This window comes from Thunnus thynnus, chromosome 8, assembly GCF_963924715.1.
Source record: "Thunnus thynnus chromosome 8, fThuThy2.1, whole genome shotgun sequence".
Classification (NCBI taxonomy): Eukaryota; Metazoa; Chordata; class Actinopteri; order Scombriformes; family Scombridae; genus Thunnus; species Thunnus thynnus.
In genome coordinates, this window is record NC_089524.1 from 32045567 (window position 1) to 32065496 (window position 19930).

A 19930-nucleotide genomic window follows, 5' to 3' on the forward strand; every position below is an offset into this window, starting at 1 on the left:
GCTGTCTATGTGTTATGGGTGTATAAATAAATCTGAGGTCGGTCTGTGATGAGGTGATGAGTAAAGTTTTAGCTCAGTAGTCAGCACAATCGTCTAGGGGGACCTCGTTCGTAAGGTAGTTTATTCATGAACACTTATTGTAACACTTTAATTTTCTAAAATTAAAAGCGTAACTTTTATTTAAATACAAATAATTTTGCTGCCTCAACAAATACAGATACAAATACAAATACTGGGCCTTCTGCCTGTCCCTAGTCTGTGTACAGTTCATAAAAACACGATGTCAGAAAACTGGGATTGAAAAGTGTCATATCTCCTGAACTTAATGGGAACTTTGCAATGAGGAAAATCAATTAGCAACTCTCCATTCCCTGAGCAGCCGCTGTTGAAGTGCCTTCAGAAAGGCACTGAACCCAGAGTGCACTAGTGCAGCTCTGTGGTTGTACTGGGCAGCTCCCACTGTGAGCATGAAGCAGGGTCTAACTACAAAAAGACGGTGGAAGTGTCTGTTGTGGCTGGTTAGTTCAGATTGTTTTCTTGACCTTGTCTTGCAGATAGAGCACTCAATTAGCAGCAGCGCACTCATTTCTCTCTATATCCTCAGCTCTCCCTCCTGTTAACTCTTCTTCTTCTGTTCCTGCATCTCTCCCTGCTCTTCATCGACCCTCAATTGACCTCTGCATCCTCATATTCTTTCCTTTTGTTTTTTTTCCTTCTCTCTACCGTCTTCTTCTCTATCTGTTCCTCATCTTCATCTGTTATCCTCTCTTCTTTTAGTCTCCTTTCCTCTTCTTCTCTTTTGTGTTGTCCTGCCCTCTTCATCCTCCTTCATCTTCCTCTACTAACTTTCTCATCCTCCTCATCACTCCCATTCACTCATTTTAACTTCCTGTGGCTCTTGCCTTCTATGTCAGCCTTAAGTAGAGCAAATGATTCAAAGAAATTTAGCCCCTCTCTCTCTCTGAGAGTGCATGCTGGGAGTGAGCGTTTGGAGTGTGTGAGTTTGAGTTTTCTAACTCTTTTTGCTTGTTTTTTTGTCTTTTTCTCTGTGTTGATGTGTTTATGCTTTATTGTTCTGAATATAAGTGTTTTGATAGAGTAGTTTTGTTGTTTTTTCCAGTGGCAGAGGCCACCGGTGGAGCCACTCATCATGGCTGCAGGTGGTGACTTTGATTTAGACAAACTGACTCACCAGCATGTGATAAAACTTTTGCCGGCGGTCAGCTGTTCAGTGGAGGAGTGTGGTCTAGCAGTGGGTAAAGTTGCGGGATATGGAAGTGTTAAATCTGCCTGAGGGATGAACAGCTCTGTCGTGATCTTTCTTGACAGCATTGAAAAAAATGAATCGAGTGCTTGAAAGAGGAGTTGTGATTCAGGGTACTTTCACCCCTGTATTATCACTAGTTATTCCTGCAAAGAAAATCATTATTTCTAATCTGCCCCCGTTTATAAGAAATTCGATGTTGGAAAAAGTGGCCAGGTACACACAATTGGTGTCCCCCTCCGCTGCAAATCTCCTCTTTTGACACGTCATGTCTCCTAGATGACAAGTTCACATGATTCAGAAAAAAAAAATGACAAGGAGCTTAATTTGGCTTTCTGGTTCAAAGTTGAGAACTTTGATTATGTTGTTCATGTCACTTCAGAGACAATGAAGTGTTTCAGGCAACTTTATCCCAAATATGTGTGACATAAGGCTGGGTTCTTAAAACAATAAATGATGCAAGAGATGATGTAAAAAGAGCTTCCCTTTATAGTTTGATTAATGCAAAAAAAGAGGTTCTTTTCTTCAGGAAACCCACAGTATTGCTGATAACTGAACTGAATGGAAGAGGGATGGAGTGGGGAGGTTTTCTTAAGCCATAAGAGCAGTAACAGTGGTGGAGTTTTATTTTCCAGGGATTTTTTTTACCTGTTTTCCTGTCGGTTGTTGAAAATAAGAGCTGAATTTGAAAAAGTAAAAATGGTGTTTGTAAATGTCTATGCTCCAACTGTAGGCACAGAGAGATTATTTTTCTTGGATGTGTTGAACAGTGATATTAATAATGGCAGCAGTGAGGAATATCTGTTTCTAGATGGTGACTTCAACTGTACAGAAATGTTTGTTTTAGACAGAAACCATCAGGAACCACGTGCAGCTTCTAGGAGTCGTCTTATAAAGTCAGTTGAGACGTATGAGTCGTGTGACATATTTTTATCAGAACAAATGACAGCACACGTAGATTTACAGCAAAGATAATTCTATGTCTGTGGCAAGACTTGATAGGTTTTATTGTTTCAAACAGCAGGTTAATGTACTCAAAGGTTGTTCCATAATTCCAGTTGTTATATCAAATCATTCTCTTGTACAGTGTTCAATTTTTATAAAAAAAAATGTGAAATGTAACAGTGCTTACTGGCATTTTAATGTGGCTCTTCTGTCTGATAATGCTTTTACGAATGCTTTTGAATTCTTTTGCAACAAGTACAGAAAAACAAGGTCTGAGTACAGTTCGCTGCAACAACAGACATGGCCAGGTCTATGACAGCTCTGGAGAGAGAAATATTGGAGCTGTACTCCACAGGAAAAAGAGAACATATTAAAGAGGCTGTTGAGTTTTTCTTCTCAAGGTGCTCTGGCCCAATCTCAATTTCAACATGTTTCTAAAGTGGACACTCCTTCTCACTTCTTCTTCTGTCTGGAACGTAAAAATAGGCAGAAGAGGCTCATGCATTCCCTGCGGTCTGACACCAGGCAGCTGCTGCAGGAGTCTGCTGTGAGATTTGTCAGTGTCGCCTTCTACGAGAAGCTTTTTAAAAGAGAGTTTCAGGAGAAGCCAGAGGTGATGCAGTCTTTTCATGAGGGCCTACCAAAGGTTACTGTGGAGGCTTGTGCAGAGCTGCAGGTGCAGATCTCTGCTCAGGAGCTGCATGCAGCATTGCAGAGTCTGGAGAGCGGCAAGGCCCCAGGGATAGATGGACTACCTGAAGACTTTTATAAGACTTTCTGGCCTGTGATTGGTGAAGACCTCTTAAGTGTTGTCAGAGACTGAGTAAGGGGCAGCTGCCTCTGAGCTGCAGGAGGCTGGTTCTCACCCTTCTCCCCAAAAAGGGCGGATTTTCAGGAAATTAAGAACTGGAGGCCAGGGCTCTGCTTTGTACAGACTATAAACCTCTGTCCAAGGTGTTGGCCACTAGACTGAGGAAAGTGATGGAGCAGGTCATTCACTGACCAGACCTACTGTGTACCCAGCAGGCTGATATCTGACAACATCATTCTGATTCAGAACATTTTGGACCTCTTCAGTTCACTGGGCTGTGAGCTAGTCTGATTTCTATAGATCAAGAAAGGGCTTTTGACCATGGCAAACATTAGAAGCTTTTGGGTTCAACTCTGGTCTCATAGCCAAGATCCAGGTCTTGTAAATTGACATTGAGAGTGTACTAAAGATTAGCAGTATTTGAGTGCTCCTTTTAAAATTGAGAGGGGAATCAGAAAGGGCTGCTCCCTGTCTGGCATGTTATACTCTCTGGCTATAGAGCCTCTCCTGCACAGGTTGAGGACAGATCTCTCTGGTATTCATCTCCCTGGTTGTAAAAATGTCTTCAAATTGTCTGCCTATGCTGATGATGTCATTGTTCTTGTAAATAAGCAGCATAATATTGATGTTTTAGTTAAAAATGTTAATAATTTTGGCTTGATCTCATCTGCAAGAGTTAACTGGGGAAAAAGTGAAGCATTAATGGTTGGCAATGGGTTAAGTAGGAAACTAATTTTACCCGGTGGGCTAGCATGGAATAAAGCAGGGATTAAATATCTTGGTCTGTATCTTGGGAATGAATCTTTAATTTGTAAAAACTGGGAATACATGTTGGAAAAAGTTGAAGGAAGATTAAAAAATGGAAATGGATTTTACCCAAACTGTATTTTAAAGGTTTTATTTTAATAATAAACAACTTGGTATCATCTGTGTTATGTCATCATTTGTCATGTAACAAATCTGCTGGCCAAAGTGCAAACAGTGATTGTGAACTTTTTCGGGGATCACTTCCACTGGATCCCACAGAGTGTGTTGTTCTCGCCCAAAGAGGAAGGAGGTCATTGACTCTGGCCAGCAGTTTATCCAGATATTTCTCACTAGTCCTACAGACCTGGTCCGGAGACCCATAGCTGAAACCATACTGGGTCAGTGTGGTGGTTTGGGACTGGCTGTGTCTTTGTCTTTCATGGATTTTGAGAAATCACAACCAGGATGATCTTCCAAGGTTTTATCATGGTTTGCTCACAGTGTGGGGGATGTTCCACAGATTCTGTAGAGGTGTGACTCACTGTTTTGGCTGTTAAAGGAGCCAGTGGTGTATGGGACTCATTTTAATACCACACGTGCAACAGAATCCTCTGTGCTGAAACAGCTCTGCTCGGCACGGATCATGACATCTGGGACATGTGGTTAAAATGTCTGGACTGTACCCGGATAACGCAGCAGCTCTGATTTCTCACTTGGGAGTCAGATCTGTCAGATTCATCAGTCACATGCTCAGTAACTGGAAACATCAGCTGAAACATCATGAGAACAATTCCTGTTAGTTGCATACTGTGATGGATACGTTCACCCTGATGGTGATGATCCCATTCCTGTTCTGAAAATTGTGCCTGATTTTAAAAGCGTACTGGGTGTCTGTTAGAGTTCAGTGAGTCATTTGAAAATAGGTTCAATATCTTGGCAGAAAAAAACAATGTAGAGAATGATGGTCAAAGTGTTGAACAAGAGTAAAGTGAGTGGTGGGACTGACGCTCTGTGGAGAGCTCATTTAGCTCTGAGTGATGAGGTGAAGCCTCTGTGAAGATTACCGTACAAATGGCGACTTACAGCGGAGAGTTTTACACAGGATTGTGTCTGTCAATACTTTTGTTTCCACTATAAATCCAAATGTTAATGATAATTGCCCTTTTTGCACTCAGAGAGAAACTGTTTTCCACTGTTTCCTGGACTGCTGCAGACTATGTTCCTCGTTTCATCTGTTAGAAAAGATCTTCAGGATGTTTGGAGAGGTATTTTCTCAGCATGTGTTTATTAAGAAGAAGATTAAGAGTGTTTGAAAAATTCAAAAAATATATATATATATGTGTGTGTGTGTGTTGCAGTCGTAAGTGGACAGTCAGGCGGTCATGTGTGTTTGTTTTCCTCTTGGAAAAGGAAAGCTGAGAGAGTTACAGAAATAGACAGAAGACAATACAGCGAAGTGCAGCCATTAAGGTTTTCAGAAGCAGCTCTTAAGTTAAGTATGAGATGACAAACCACCACCACTGTAGAGTAAAGCTGGCAAACACCCACTGTGCTATTTGCTAAATAGTCTGCCTGCCTTTTTGGCTGACATAAAGTGTATTTATTCAAAGCAGGCGGGCTATTCTCACTTCTTAAAAACTTCTATTAAATCTCATGTTTTATCCATTTAACATGATATAATACTCCAAAACATGTCAAATAATACACTGAAAAAACACTTTGGGTAAGCGCTGCCCTGTTCATATAATTTTCTTGCAGTGTAAAATATGAAGGTATATTTGTAGCTAGGTTGCTAATGTCCTGTTCCAAGAAAATATTATTATTCACATATGAAACTGTTCATGTCTCATGGGGAAACTAAATCTACTTCAAATATCGTCCAAGTACTCTGATCCAATGCTTATATTTCCAATACACAAGAGACATTAAGAGAGTTAATCTCCAGATAAAAGCAAATGCTTATGTATCCTTATTATTTATGTAGAGAAGAATTATTATATGCAGTCTATTGTATATAGAAATAAGTCCAAATTGTAAACCAATGTTTCTGAGTAAATCCCAGATAAGCCTAAAACTCTGCATGACGAATATCAAGGATAAAAGCATAGGTTTGGTTTTAACATTGTTGGGGACATTTGTTGATAAATGACCAATATGCACACATGAGTATAAATGCATTTGTCATATTTACATGTACATAGAGACACAGAACTACACACCCATAAAGTCCTATGCTACTATCTGGGCCAAAGCAGTGCTGCAGCCAGTATTGTAACCAAAATCACTACACTGACAAATTAGAATGCAACAATGAAGACGTTACAGTAATCATAACAAACACAAGATTGTGTCTTTGTATATTATTATATATATTGTGTATAGAAAACAATATTGTAATATAATTTACTTTGATTATTTGATGCAGTTTGATCCTACAATAAGCAGACCACATTTCTCCAACTGTCATAATAATAATTCCTGTCATAAATTCTTCATGTAGTAAATAAAAGAAGAATCACTAGTATGTATACTAGTGTGGGCAGTGAAACCAACAGTGGCACTACACAGGTCAATAGTCACATAGATGATGATACGGTGAATGAAAGCAGGAGTAGACAACCAGTCCTCACACCTAAATGACTAAATAGATGAACGAGTAGCAGGCAAACAGTTCCTGCTTGTGCTGTAGCTTGAAAAGTGAAAATAAAGAGCTTAACTGTGAGCTGCAAGTCAGTTGCCACTTCTTGTCAGCTGCCACCGTGCCCATGAGCAGAGCATTTCAACCTCCTCAGAAGGGATGTCATGCGCACAGCCAGTTAGTATTCAGTTGATAGACAGAGTGGAGCTTTTGTTGTGTGTTTACTACGATAGCTCAGAGCCTTTTTGATGAAGGAACACTATTATTGCCGGCTCACATTTCCATAATGCTCCATGTATTCGCTTCTCCGCTGGAATCCAATAGCAACTGAATCTGCCCCTTAGGAAATATTTTTTATCCAAATGATATTGAAAGCTGTTTCTTCTCCCTCCTCCGCCCTCTAGCACCAATCGAAAGCGAAGGAGGAAGTATCAGACTTGTGTGTTGGGGTGTTTTTGAGTGGATGGATTTCAAAACAAGCTCCGGTCGTGTTCATACTGACGGTCAAATTTGCAAATACATCAGCCTCCCTTTACCCTCACCCTCAATCTATTCCCTCTCCGACAAGTTGGCATTATTTCATCTCTGCCTTGTTAGCTGTGAGCAGACGGGGAGAGAGACCGTGTTCAGTCAGTTCCTAGCAGTGGCGAGCTTGGCCTCCCTGGGGCTCTGAGCAAACTTCTGCTGAGGTCCCGGTTTGACCCGCAGAAAACACATCTCACACAATCACGACAACGCTGGAGAACACTGCCACCGCTGCCTGGACCGAAGCTGAGGCTGTCTCAATGCTGCCTCATTATCCAACAGTTCCTCTGCTGGAAAACCTAAACTGATTATACATCATAACAGAAAAAAAATGCATTAGCATGTGGTCCATTCAAACTGCCCTTCTCAGATTCCCTTTAATGATTTAACTGTAAGGAACAGCATATGCTAACACTACTTTATACAACAGCTTGGCTGATTGGCATTGTGCCCATTCACTCCAAGTTCCAAGTGTTAGCAAGTTCATGTTGGACTAGAACTCATAGAAATAAATAAACTGCTTGCGTTCAGATATCTAAAAGATGGCAGAGTCGCAAGATAAATATGATGTGAAGGGTCACAGGAAGAGGAGGGCAAACAGAAAAAAATGCATTTTTAATAGATAAAGTTCTGTCTTTACTTCTTTTCTTCCTCTGGATTACAATATTGGATAATTTAACTTCTTCCAGACTATAAAATTATTTAAACAAAGCAAGGCAAATCAGTCTTTGAACTGAAGCTGCTCACAAGGGGTTGTGTGTGTTAGAAAGTTATTTAAATGGTGTTGTGGTTTTACCTCACAGAGAACTGAATCTAGCAGGCAAACAAACCTCTCCTGTCATAATTACTATGACTGCTGGAAGGCGCTGTCACTTAACATAAACCACATAAAGAATATTTTTCCTGTGAGGACAGGTCAGATATGTAAAAGTACAAATACCATGCATATGCCATTTCCTTCAAATAAACATGTTTCTCTACAGTAAGCTACAGCTTATATGATAAGATAAAGAGGGACAAGGGATGAGAGATGGAACCTAAAAAATGAAGTATTGTTCAGGTAGCCTGATTTTCCATTTTTTTGCAACCAACTCAGTGATTTGAAACCACAATAACAGGTGCATTTCAATCTAATTTTGATTAATTTGTGTTATGATTGTTTTCATTCACCTATGAAGCATTATTTTGATTTCCTGTGTGTATTTTTAATCTATCTTGTATTGTGAAGCACAGTGTTTTGATAATGGTACCATAAACTTAACCACTAATTACTTTTTTGACGTTTAATAACGATGATTGAGATGTCACTACTGATGATGGTTTACTGGTAAATGTGATGGATTAATGATACGGGTGCTAAAGATGTTGTGTGAACACAGAGTTTTATTCTGCGTGTATTATGGCTCCAGTTGAGCTACATCTCCCTTAGCTCTCCAACCAGCCTTCTATAAAGACAGACAATGGAGGGAGACAGGGTTAACATGAGTGTTACCTCTGTTGCTGTGATAGAGCCATATTGTCACTATTGATTGCCACAGCAGCTTTACAACATGGTCGAAATATTCTAACAATCCAACAGCTAGTATTCACTGGTTCAGTGAAGGAAGCCATTTTCTTGGGTGTCATAGCGCCAAATTTAATGCCATTTATTCCAGCTGAGATGAAATAGCATCACTAGCAACACTCTCATGTTAACCCATTGTGAAGAACCTCTGGACACATCTCAGTACAGTGGTGCAGCTCAGATGACAATATATATACATATATATATATATAGTTATTATTGTAGCCATGACGATGAAGGTCACCTTGCTTAAATAAGTAGTAACTTTAACCCACACCAAATGTTTCTCTAACCTTAACAAAGTGATAATTTAACCCAAAACATGATCTTTCCTTAAACCTAAGGAGTGCATGATTCAGGAAATCTCACAATTTGATTTGATTCCGATTCTTGGGATCACGATTCAATTCACAATCAATTTGCAATTCAAAATCAATTCTCAATACATTCATAGATTTGATTCTAGATTGATGTTTTGAGTCACTCTCTCCATTTGACTGCAGTAGACACTTTTATAGGTCTCAAAAAAGATCAGACTGAATCAAATGTAAACATTTGCTACTCAAAGTCAATCTGAGTAAGATTTATGTTCTTTTAGTTTGCTCAGTCAATAGGAAACCAAAGCAGCCCTGAGACAAAGGGTCAAATGAATACCTAATACAAAAATAAAAATGATTACAAAGATAAACTGCTGAGTGTAAAACTTCAAATAATAACTTAAAGTCATACTTCAAATGATAAAATCAAATAAACAATAACTGCCTGCTACATTTAGCTGAAAAGTGCAAACAAGAAAATTGATCAAATTGGTCAAATTGATCACTATAAGCCGATTATTATTTTGACCAATTTTCTTTCTTTTTCTTGATTTCAAAATACAGAACAGCTGTTTAAACGCTGCTGCATCTTGTTGGCTCGTTTTTGGCAGTTTGTCATAAACTTCAAGGAGACTATGTTTTTCACTGAGATAAAATTCTTTCTCATTCCCGTCCTCAGGTAACCAGCTGGCAGGCTGACGGGTTGTGCGTTTAGGCTGTGGGGGAGGAGGGCTGCAGGGGCCGCAGTGAAAAAGTTGAACCAGTACCCAACTTTTGGAGAAACGCAACCTGTAACGCTGTACAACCTGCCATATGACAAAAACATTACTAGGAAGAGGGGAGGACATTTCTCTTTGTTTGATAACGTTAAAAGTAAAGTTATGCTTTGCTGACAGCTTCTCAACTAAAAAAAAACGAGAGAGAGAGAGAGAAGCAGTGATCGAGTGAGCTAGAGAGTGAATGAGGAGAGGGAGCGCTGGTAACATTAATGAGGAAGCTGGTGAATCAGATCAATAAAACGTTATTTTCTGATTGTTTCACAGCGGTTACAAATACATAAGCCCACAATGGCACAAACCTGCAGAGGTGAGCTGCAATGCCTGATAATGGCATTAGTCTTGTCAAGCTCCTTCTGCCCTACGAGATAAGAAAATCCAAAATATTTCTGTCAGGTGCTCCATTGCTCGCAGTCTCTCCATGACACACACTTCACTTCCTTCTTGCCCCCAGAGTTGGGTCCGGGCGAAAACACGTGCGGCGTCATTGCACTATCTATAGGATTTAGCAGCTAACTCATGTCAGGAAAAAATGGAAAACAGCGTTGTGGCGAGACTTAATGTGATTCGCTTCTGGGAATTTCTGAATCAATTCTCAATCGGCAGAGATAGAATCCTGATTCTTATGTGAATCGATTTTTTTGCACACCCCTACTAACCAAATGTTTTTTATTCCTAAACATAACCAGACTTTAACTACAGTGTTGTCACATCATAAAACACCATTATTTTTTAATAGTGATTTGTAATGGCTTTGGAAAGCACAGACAAATGATGTCGTCCTTCTCATTTCTGCCAATAGGAGCACCAGAATAGAAAACACTCATATGAGTCATTCTGGAGTCACATGGTCAAAGGATATATTTGGTTGTTTAATTGAGGACTTGTTGTATTGAGGTTTGCTCAGAAATGAAGCAAAATTTGACAAGTGGACCATTTCATAAGTGTTTATAAGCTCCAAGTAGCCCAAGTACCAACTGTAGGTTAGCTGTAAGCTAGCTAGCAACAGACTCACTGACCGTGTGTGTGTGCCTCTGACTAAACTCAGAATTCTCCAGAGACCCTGCAGTCTCTCGGCTTTTTGCTCACGTCTCTGTTTTTACTGGAGTTTTTTTCTTTACAGGAAATGACAAGTTGCTTGTGTTCCACATGATGGCTTTGATGTAACTTCTAGAGGCTGAACTATGAAACTAAATAATGTAACTGCTCATAAATAATGTAACTGGTCAGTCAAAAAACTATCTAGACGTCCACTTGCCAGACAGGATGCAACAGTTGGTGACTTAGCTGATAAGAATGAAATGTCCCGTCCTTACTATGGGAGAGTGAACAGTCTCCACAAATGCAAAGAAAAACCAAGAGCCAAAAACCCCATTCAGTTCACTGTGGTTGACCATACAGCTGCTGGAAACCTTGAGCTAGATCATTCAAAGAAGGGTCCTTGAGTTTAGTGCAACTGAGAATTAAAGCTGTGTGTGTGTGTGTGTCTAAAGCCTGATATATCTTATTCCTCTATGTCACAGAACTCCATTGTTGTCAAAAAAATTATTAAAAACACATGAATGAGCCACACTGTTGCACTGTATACACTATTTCCTCCTGCAACGTTTTCTAAAAGTTACAGTGTCCGGCTATTTTAGGAAATTACTGAGACTTTTAAGAAAAATGAAAACGTGTATTTATGAGCCATCCTTGAAGACATTTTCAGTGGGCTTGGAGTTAAGAGCCACAGACAAGGTATGGAAACCAGAAAGACAGATTAAAACATTGACCTGTAGTTTCTGAGGGGTAAGCTGGGATAACAGCTGATAACACTGTGACAGTGTGTTTTCTCATTTGCACTGACACACACCACCTGGGTGGTTATTGTGTGATCCTGATGTGGGCGTGTTATGAATATTCCACCCACTCCCCCCCTGTTATCTGGTGAACATCTTACTAAGACTGACAGACGTACCATCCCTGTACTATTATACATACTGATAAAAGAGCAAAATATACTCAATAAAGTCACTGTTTGGTAGTTACAACAGCACTCTATGTTACTAAATGATACACTGAAACTAAATACAAGGTTACATACTGATTTAGGATTGAGCTACATTTCAATATTGCGCTTCAGTTCTAATCTAGTCTATTTATGTTTTCACCAGATTACAGAATTCAATCAGATTGGACAGATGGTGTGGAAAATGACTATGTTAGATATACTCATGTATTGTGTTCCATAAACCTGAGTGATGTCATTCAGAGCATTCAACATTTACACTATAACTATTATAGCTATGATCTCTCACCTTTTTAGCATTCTTATAGCAGCAGAGAGGTGGAGAAACACAGTAGAAAGAAAGATATTGGCCTCGGCAGCAGAGCACTGCCCATGTTTGAGGTGTGGTTGTTAGGGATGACAACGTTTCATTGTGGCTGCCTTGTTCTTGGTTGTTTCTTTTCTACGCAGCTGGTTTCATCTGTTGGTTCTGTCTGATGTGTGCGGGTTGTTGTGCATGTCACCACGCTTTCGTTGTTGTTGTTGTTGTTGCTGCTGCTTTTTTGGAAGGATGCATTCCTCTCTTCCTCCTCTCATCTCCTGCTTATTCTGTCAAAAGCTGGCGTTGTGCAGCAGCCGGAAGTTTGTCGTCTTTGGAAAACGGTTATTTTAAGAGCCTTCTGCAAAACACTGAAATATCGCTCAGTTGTGTGTGTGTGTGTTTTGGCACCTCACATAATAGCTGGTAAATATATGTTAACTTTATCAATACTGTGCAACACATTGTATTTTGATTAAAAAAAAAATAAAGTAGGCTGTGTGAAAGTTAAGAGTTGTTTATGACATATGATATTCTTAAAAACGTTAAGTATTACACTAGCTTTGTAGAGTTTCCTGGAGAAGACGCTGCAAAATGTTGTACGTCACATGTGATGAAGTAAAAATAGATCTATCAGCTATTTGTGAGGTGCCAAAAAAACAGAAAGGTCACAATGTGTTTTTTAGACAGAAAGTGAGGTGAATTTTAGAGTCAGTGGAGAGACACGATTACACCCGAATTTTCAGGTGGCGCCACAGTTTGATACAAGATCAACACGAACTGCAGTCACATCAGTGTTAATGATGCTCTCTGTATGAACACATTTTTAAAATTAACATTAAAATAACCAACTTCAGATAGATTGTTTAAACTGAGTTGTTTTGTCATGCACTAACAAACAATGATTTTATGAATGGATATGTTGTATATGGCCACAAAACTCCCAAACCAAAATTGGCAGCCAGGTGCAGCAGATCTACATGTAGCAAAGTTAAGAGTGTGCCTATATTCAAGGAGCATGGGTTTACAGATTAGTTAGACCCACACACCATCAACGTTTAGTGAGCAAGGCTACTTATGAAGTAAAGGGAAAGTGTTGCAGATAACACATCAGGATTTATGTCATTTTCTTTGAAATCCCATTAAGCAAGCTGCAGGCTATACTATCAGTGTATGTCAGGAATGAAATATCTTGACAACTATTGGATGGATTGCCATGACATTTTGATCAGACATTCATGTTCCCCTCAGGATGAATTGTAATCACTTTGTTGATCCTCTGACTTTTCATTTTACGTCATCATCATCATGTCAATATTTTGCTTTGTCCAATACTTTGGTTTATTAATGCTTGACTAAGATGGTGAATATTACACCTGTGAAAACATCAGCATGTTAGTATCACCATTGTGGGCATGTTAGCATGCAGATGTTACCAGCCTCACAGAGCTGCTACTGTGGCTGGAAACTCTTAGTGTTGTTTATACACTGATTGTGCAGACAGTGAAATATGAAAGCAAATCTATTGCTGACAGTATGTTGCTGCATTATGTCCTATTAAAAGAGATGGTCAGTCAGGATTAAAAAAAAAAACAAAAAACAATCTGAAACTGTGTCTATATAGCAAAACCAGGAATTAGAAGCACGTACGTTTTTTATGGCTGATTCAAATATGTCTCAAAATATGTAACATTTCATAAAATGCACACAAGATTTCCCCAGAAAATGGAAACAGTCAGAATGTACAGTAAGGGCAGCTGCCAGCATGTAGACAGCTGGTTTTAGCAGTAGTAGTGAAAAAAGTGCAACTACTACTACTACTAACTACTAGGCCAAGTAAAGAGAGCAAGTCTTGGGGCATTAAGAAATAAAAGTATGAAATCAAATCATAAGAAAAAACTGAAATTGTGTATAAATACCAAAATTATGGCTGATTCAAGGCATTGTCCTAAATCCAGACTACAAACTAATTCTAAACAGTTTTTGAGTATGTGTAGTGTGTTTGTATTGTACCTATTGGAACAGATATAGAAGGCAGCATTACAAGCCTCATACAGCCTGCTGGAATCACATCAAAAGAAGAAGAAAAAATGGAGCATCTGTTTAAAAATCACCAGAAGACAATATGGCAGCTCTCTCATTTTCAAATCTGCCTGTAGTCTGAGGTCACAGATGATATGACGTTCGTCATGATAGGTTTTGCCTTGTAGTGGACTTTATTTTTTGTACAATAACTGTAATAACAGTATGCTGTGATGAGTAGTATGTAGTATATACTGTACTAGAATTAGTACATGTTATAGATTCAGGACACAGTGACAGAATTTAGTTTGCGGTTATTCTGGAGTTATTATATTTGATCTAATGCAACATCTTTACTGTGAATTTTAAATTACAGCTTTTTCTCCTCATCATACTGTAAATAATGTTTCACCGAAGTACGCAAAAGGATTATAAGAATAGCAAAGTTGTCAAAGTATTTATTGTGTGTGTATGTGTTGTATACCAGGAGTATCCAGCTGAACCCGAGACACTTCCAGAACCATTTGCGGCAGGCTGCAGTCTACAGGATGCTGGGCAAACCCTGCCAGGCAGCAAAGTAAGAACTGTGTGTGTGTGTGTGTGTGTGTATTCTGTCTACCCATGGTATATGGTAATCACTTATTTCCCAGTGTCAGAGGCTTGGAAATACACCTGCCTAACAAGTAACATGCACATTGCAGCAAGAGCACACACAAAGAAATAACTTTTGACATGTAACCTGAATAGTCCATAGTTTTAGAATAGTTTCAGTTGACAATCACACCAACTTCTCCACTAATATTCCATGAGCACTTATTATCCACGCTGTGTGCTGCTGCTGCTGCTGCTGCACATTTATGTGACAAAAACTATAATCCATGACACGTGGTGTGTTTCTCCAGTCTGTAGGGAAAGGTAATTGGACCAAAATATATTGCTTTGATCTCCTCACTAGGTAGCCTGCAGGGCCTTTACAAAAAGCCTTCTTTAGAGTCCCCTCACTCTGCCTGCATGCACTGCTTCTCATTAAAAGCACTTTATGTGCTTCACCATAGAACTCTGCCTTGCTAAAGTTTGCAGTGAATTCTTATTTTCACAGTGGCGAAAGTTTATTCCAGATGATTTATTCTTCCGTAATTCTGTCTCATATACAAATGTGGAATGCTGAAATGTCCAGCTGTACAATCATCTAATCCTGCTGTATAGAAATAACAACTTCCGCAACTGACTGATCCGTCTACCCAAATAGAAATGAATCAATTGTTAGTGTGTGTTTCTGTAGGTGAACTAGTGGTAAACAGAGAGGTCAGTCCTTTGACTTCTCTCCACTTCATTTCCCTCTGCTGTCCCGTCCTTCCATCCTTCTGTCCCTTCTCATCAGGTCAGACGGTGCTGACAGAGCACAGCCTGTCTGTCTGTCCATCTGTCTGAACCTCTCTGCCAGCTCCTGCACCCCCCATCTCTCCCTCTCTCACTCTCCCTTCATCTCTTGTTCATTCTTGATTAGCTTTACTGAGGGATGACTTCTGTCACACACTGAAAAAGCAGACAGGAGAATGAAAAAACAAACTCAAGATGAACTTACACACAAGATTTCGGTACATGGTAGTGTTTAGTAATCATGAGCAGATTATTGGTTCCATGGTGTTGAGTCTGCTACCACTTTTCAAATCCCAGAAACCACAAATGTCAATAATGGGTTACAACTAAGTCAAAAGTACAATTCAATTGAAATAAAATGACTTAAATGTCCTTTATCTTTGCGTAGCCTGTGTGATGCACATGACTCAGCCGCTCCTGAGTGGAACATAATGAGAGCCCATGAATGAGAGTGTAGCTGCCCCACAGTCAGGACATCTGAGTAACACATAGAGCTTTTATTTCTCTTTTCTTCTTCTGGAAACTATCCAGCAACGTTTAACCAGACAGGCGAAAAATTAATGGTTTAATTTCTATTCTAACTGTTGATTTGAAGAGGAAAACCGGTTAGGGGAACGAGAAAAACAGGAAAAAACAGGAGGTGGATTACGTTTTTAATTCACATGAAAAACAAAATAATTTGTTTATCCTGTTATCAAACCAGTTGAACAGCTTTGGACGGAGGGTCCTGTGTCTAGTCTGCTGGAAAATAGAGGATGTCAGTTGAGTAGGTGGTCCTTCAATGCGTTTACCCTACTAAGAGAATGTGGCCACATGCAGCCCAGACCATCTCCGAATGTGATCTGAGTGATTGGATCTAAATCCATCCTCAATGCGTCTCGGGTGCGTTCACACCTATATTTAGAGCTGTCAACTCACCCAAGACAGATGTTAATACCAGGTGTAAACAGGGCCTGAGAGGTTTATCCGGGTTATTGGTGAGATCTTAGCCCAGGTCAGCCTACCTCCTCCAGTCCATCTCTGGCATCCAGCTGGCCGTGTCAGTGTCTGAGCTTCTGTGTAAGATGCTTAGACGTCTCATAATGACAAATATCGGTTCAGTCAGTTTGCATAAAATCAAAGCGGTTCAAGCTAATTCAGGGATTGTCCAGGATTGGCTTATTGTAAGAACTAATCATTATTATTATTATTATTATTACCTGAGTTACATTTACTACCTTTACATTACTTTTAAATACACATCAGGTGAAAAATACACAGCAGACTACACATGCCAGCTTCACTGGATTTTGGCCAGACTCCCAGAAATCAGAGTATAACCCTGCCCCATGTCTGCTGTGTGTCAGTTAATTCATACTGATTAAAACACACATTTATTTAGAAATATGCAATATGTAACCATAAGATCAACTAAAATAATAAAGGTATTAATACTAGATTTTGATACAAACCCTCTCCACAAGACAGGACCTCAAGATTTGGTGTGTCTCTCTCCCGCTAACGTCAAGAAACGACCAGCATAACGACACAACACAAAAACGGTGCTATCCGACTAGACACACCCTGCAGATATTAGCTCTCCAGCTAATGATACAGCTAGCTGCTTCCTTCAACCACTACACATTTCACAACCAAACACAGCTGCGGTGACAAGTTGCCCACTCCCGAGCACACACACAGCTAACACTACGTTATTTCCTCAGCAAAGGAGCAGAAAACAAGTTCTAGAGCGATAGCAGAACATAGCTTACCCCTTTTGTTTTTCCTGTTCCTTGTTGTAATCCAAAGGTTGTAATAAGCACACATCTCATAACAAAACCGCAGTGCATTGCTTCCCAGCCACAGCTCACTGAGCCTACCGGTGTTTAGTAAACTGGTACTACTAAATAGTCTTGCACAGTGAGCACCGGGATGCCGACTACAGTTTATTTAATGGCCACAGGTGTCACTAGTGAGAGGGAATTTCTGATTCCTACATACAGAACCTTTAAGGTGCCTTCAGACAGCGAGTGGTTCCAGTCTAGCAACATTAGTATTCTGTGATATTCTGTGTTTTGGCTGCCTGTGATCCTACCAGCCTGTACACCACATTCTGCTGCTGTCCACCTACTATCTCATAACACAGAAAAATAGGACAGTTTGTAGCTTAAAATACAGTCAATGGTTAGTAATATATAGTAAGTTTTGCTAACTAGTATCAAATGTTTGTTGTCCCAGACCGGATCATCAGACTTTGAAGCTGATGTTGTTCCAATACTGTTTCTCTTCATTGATCTTTCTGTTCAGATATATATAATTTAGGCAAATCAGTTTCGTTTCACTCGCTGTGGTAATGGTCACATGGCTAGCTGCGACAGCACGTTGAAAGAAATTGAACCATCACAGACAGCAGTGGCAAATGGCTGCTCACAAGAGGCAGTTGAAAACAACAGAGGTGTCAGCAGTAACCACTCACTGTCTGAAAGGACCTTTAGTGTCTACAGCCATGCTAGCAGCTCTAAAAGGCTAACATTTTGCTCAAAGCACTACTGTGCCTAACGTCAATGACAATGTTTCAGGTGCCCTGTGGCGTTTTCCTTCACTGTTATTTATACCAAAACACATTGTGTGTATCCTTGAGGTCTAACAATGCAATGTTTACATCCATGTTTGACAGCTTACAGTCTTCTTCTAGTGTTATTCTGGTGCACATGTGTCAAACTCAAGACCCACGGCCAAATCTAGCCTGGAACCTCATTTTACGTGGCCTGCAAGAGCTTGCAAAGAATATAACTTACTCGATGCAATTCTATGCTGTGTTACAGAAGTATGGTGTCCATAAACTACATGTCCCAGAATGCATCCCGGTTTTGTTAGTATCAGTATACGCTAGATAGCATCTCAATATCATATAGCCGTTTCCAGCAGTGGCACCTGGCACCTGGTTATAGGTTAGCTAGGGACGTTAATAGTAGCAGCCTGGCAAAATGTCAAAGAAAAGTTGACGCAGAGGGAAGGCAATATAATGAGAGATGGGAAAGCAAATACATGTTTGTGCTTAATGGAGACAAGCCAGTATGTCTTCTTTGTAGGGAGGCAGTGGCAGTGCCAAAGGAATATAATTTATGGCAGCACACCAAACACAAAGACAAGTATGCTAAACTTAGCCACCAAGAAAAGCAACAAGAATTAAAAGGCAGCCTGCGCTTGTGAAACAATATATTCTCAAAACTTACAGCAAAAAATGATGTAGCTGCTTTATTGTGGCTGAAGTAATCGCCCGATCATCAGTGTTTTTCAGAAGGTGCAGTTTTGAAGCAGTGTATGCTGAAGGTATGTGAACAGGTGTGCCCTGACCAGAAACCAGCTTTTAACAATGTCAGCTTGTCAAGAAACACGCAGACCGAGTGAGGAAGCTAGCAGGAGACCTGACGACACAGCTGGCTGAGGAAGCAAGCCATAATCTGGCACTTTCATTAGCTGTTGATGAAAGCACTCAAAATCAGAAATGTCAACCTCATCATGGCACTGCAGGAAAAGTCAGCAAAGTCAGTTGAGTTCATCCTCTGGGGAACATAAATGTACAAAATTTCACGGCAATCTCTCCAATATTTGTCCATCTATGTTTTAATCTGGTAAAAGTGGTGAACCAACTGACTGACTCACCTTGCAACCCCATCATAAAACAAAATTGCAATTAATCAAACTGCCACAGTCTAATTGCCACACAGTGAACCCGGGGACTTTAGGGATCCTGAGAGGTTGGGGCCCTGCTCTGCCTCTTTTTCTTAGTTGTTAATATAGTGCATATATAATATATCGCCTATTTGAAATCATTTTCAATTCATCTCTCCATTAACTACTAATTACTACTCCATTGACTCCTAAAAAATATTTTTCTCACATGTCCCATTTTGGTCACACTCTCTATTTTGCTTGTTGTTTCTATGATAATGAAAACAAAAATACATCAGTTATTTTCAATACAATTATTCTAGGTAACAAGCACTTGACTGTTTCAGTCAGTCATAAAAATGTCAGTAATGTTATCATAGGTGAAAGATGCAAATTGGATGTGTCAGCTCTCAGGAGATCTCACAATGAGCGCTGAAAAAGTACTGACTCACTCCAACTCTAAATACAGTAAAGCCCAAGGTCTTAACCAAGCTGCTGATGTTATTATGATGCATGAACAACATTTAACTACAGTGGAAACCGCTAATAGTGATCACGTCTGTCCGGGTCAACTGGGGATTCATTACAATATGGATATGGCTGCTTTACCCCTTCATCCTTCCCGAAACATAAACCCTTCATCAGCACTCACTCACATAAACAGGAAATATATATATATACACACAAACACACACATATATATGTGTAAAACATTGATTCTTGATGCTTTTACGATATATATATATATATATATATAAAGCAAATTTGAATTGAAGTTGTTTGGATCAGGTGGCACAATCTTACACACGGCACCTTTAACTGTAAAGTTCCGCCACACATTTTCATTTTCCATTTGATATCTGTAACCTGTATTCACAACTGAGACACATGCATCTTATTGCTATAAGCAACAAGCACAGTGTAAAATGTTGTGAGAATTGAAATATGGAAATGATTGTGTTGGTAAAAGGGATATAGATG

General features: G+C 39.7%; 1 protein-coding gene and 1 long non-coding RNA gene across 5 annotated transcripts in view; one reads left to right on the forward strand and one right to left on the reverse strand.

The window, feature by feature from the left end:
* Positions 1–19930, reverse strand: part of LOC137188334 (uncharacterized) — a 190655-nt gene that overhangs the window by 163339 nt on the left and 7386 nt on the right. The window lies entirely within an intron of this gene.
* Positions 1–19930, forward strand: part of LOC137188333 (spermatogenesis-associated protein 16-like) — a 114938-nt gene that overhangs the window by 11551 nt on the left and 83457 nt on the right. For all 4 annotated transcript variants that reach the window (XM_067597956.1, XM_067597955.1, XM_067597957.1 and 1 more), the window contains exon 4: positions 14403–14492. In XM_067597956.1, coding sequence (XP_067454057.1) covers positions 14403–14492 — 90 coding nt within the window. The remainder of the gene's footprint in view (positions 1–14402; positions 14493–19930) is intronic.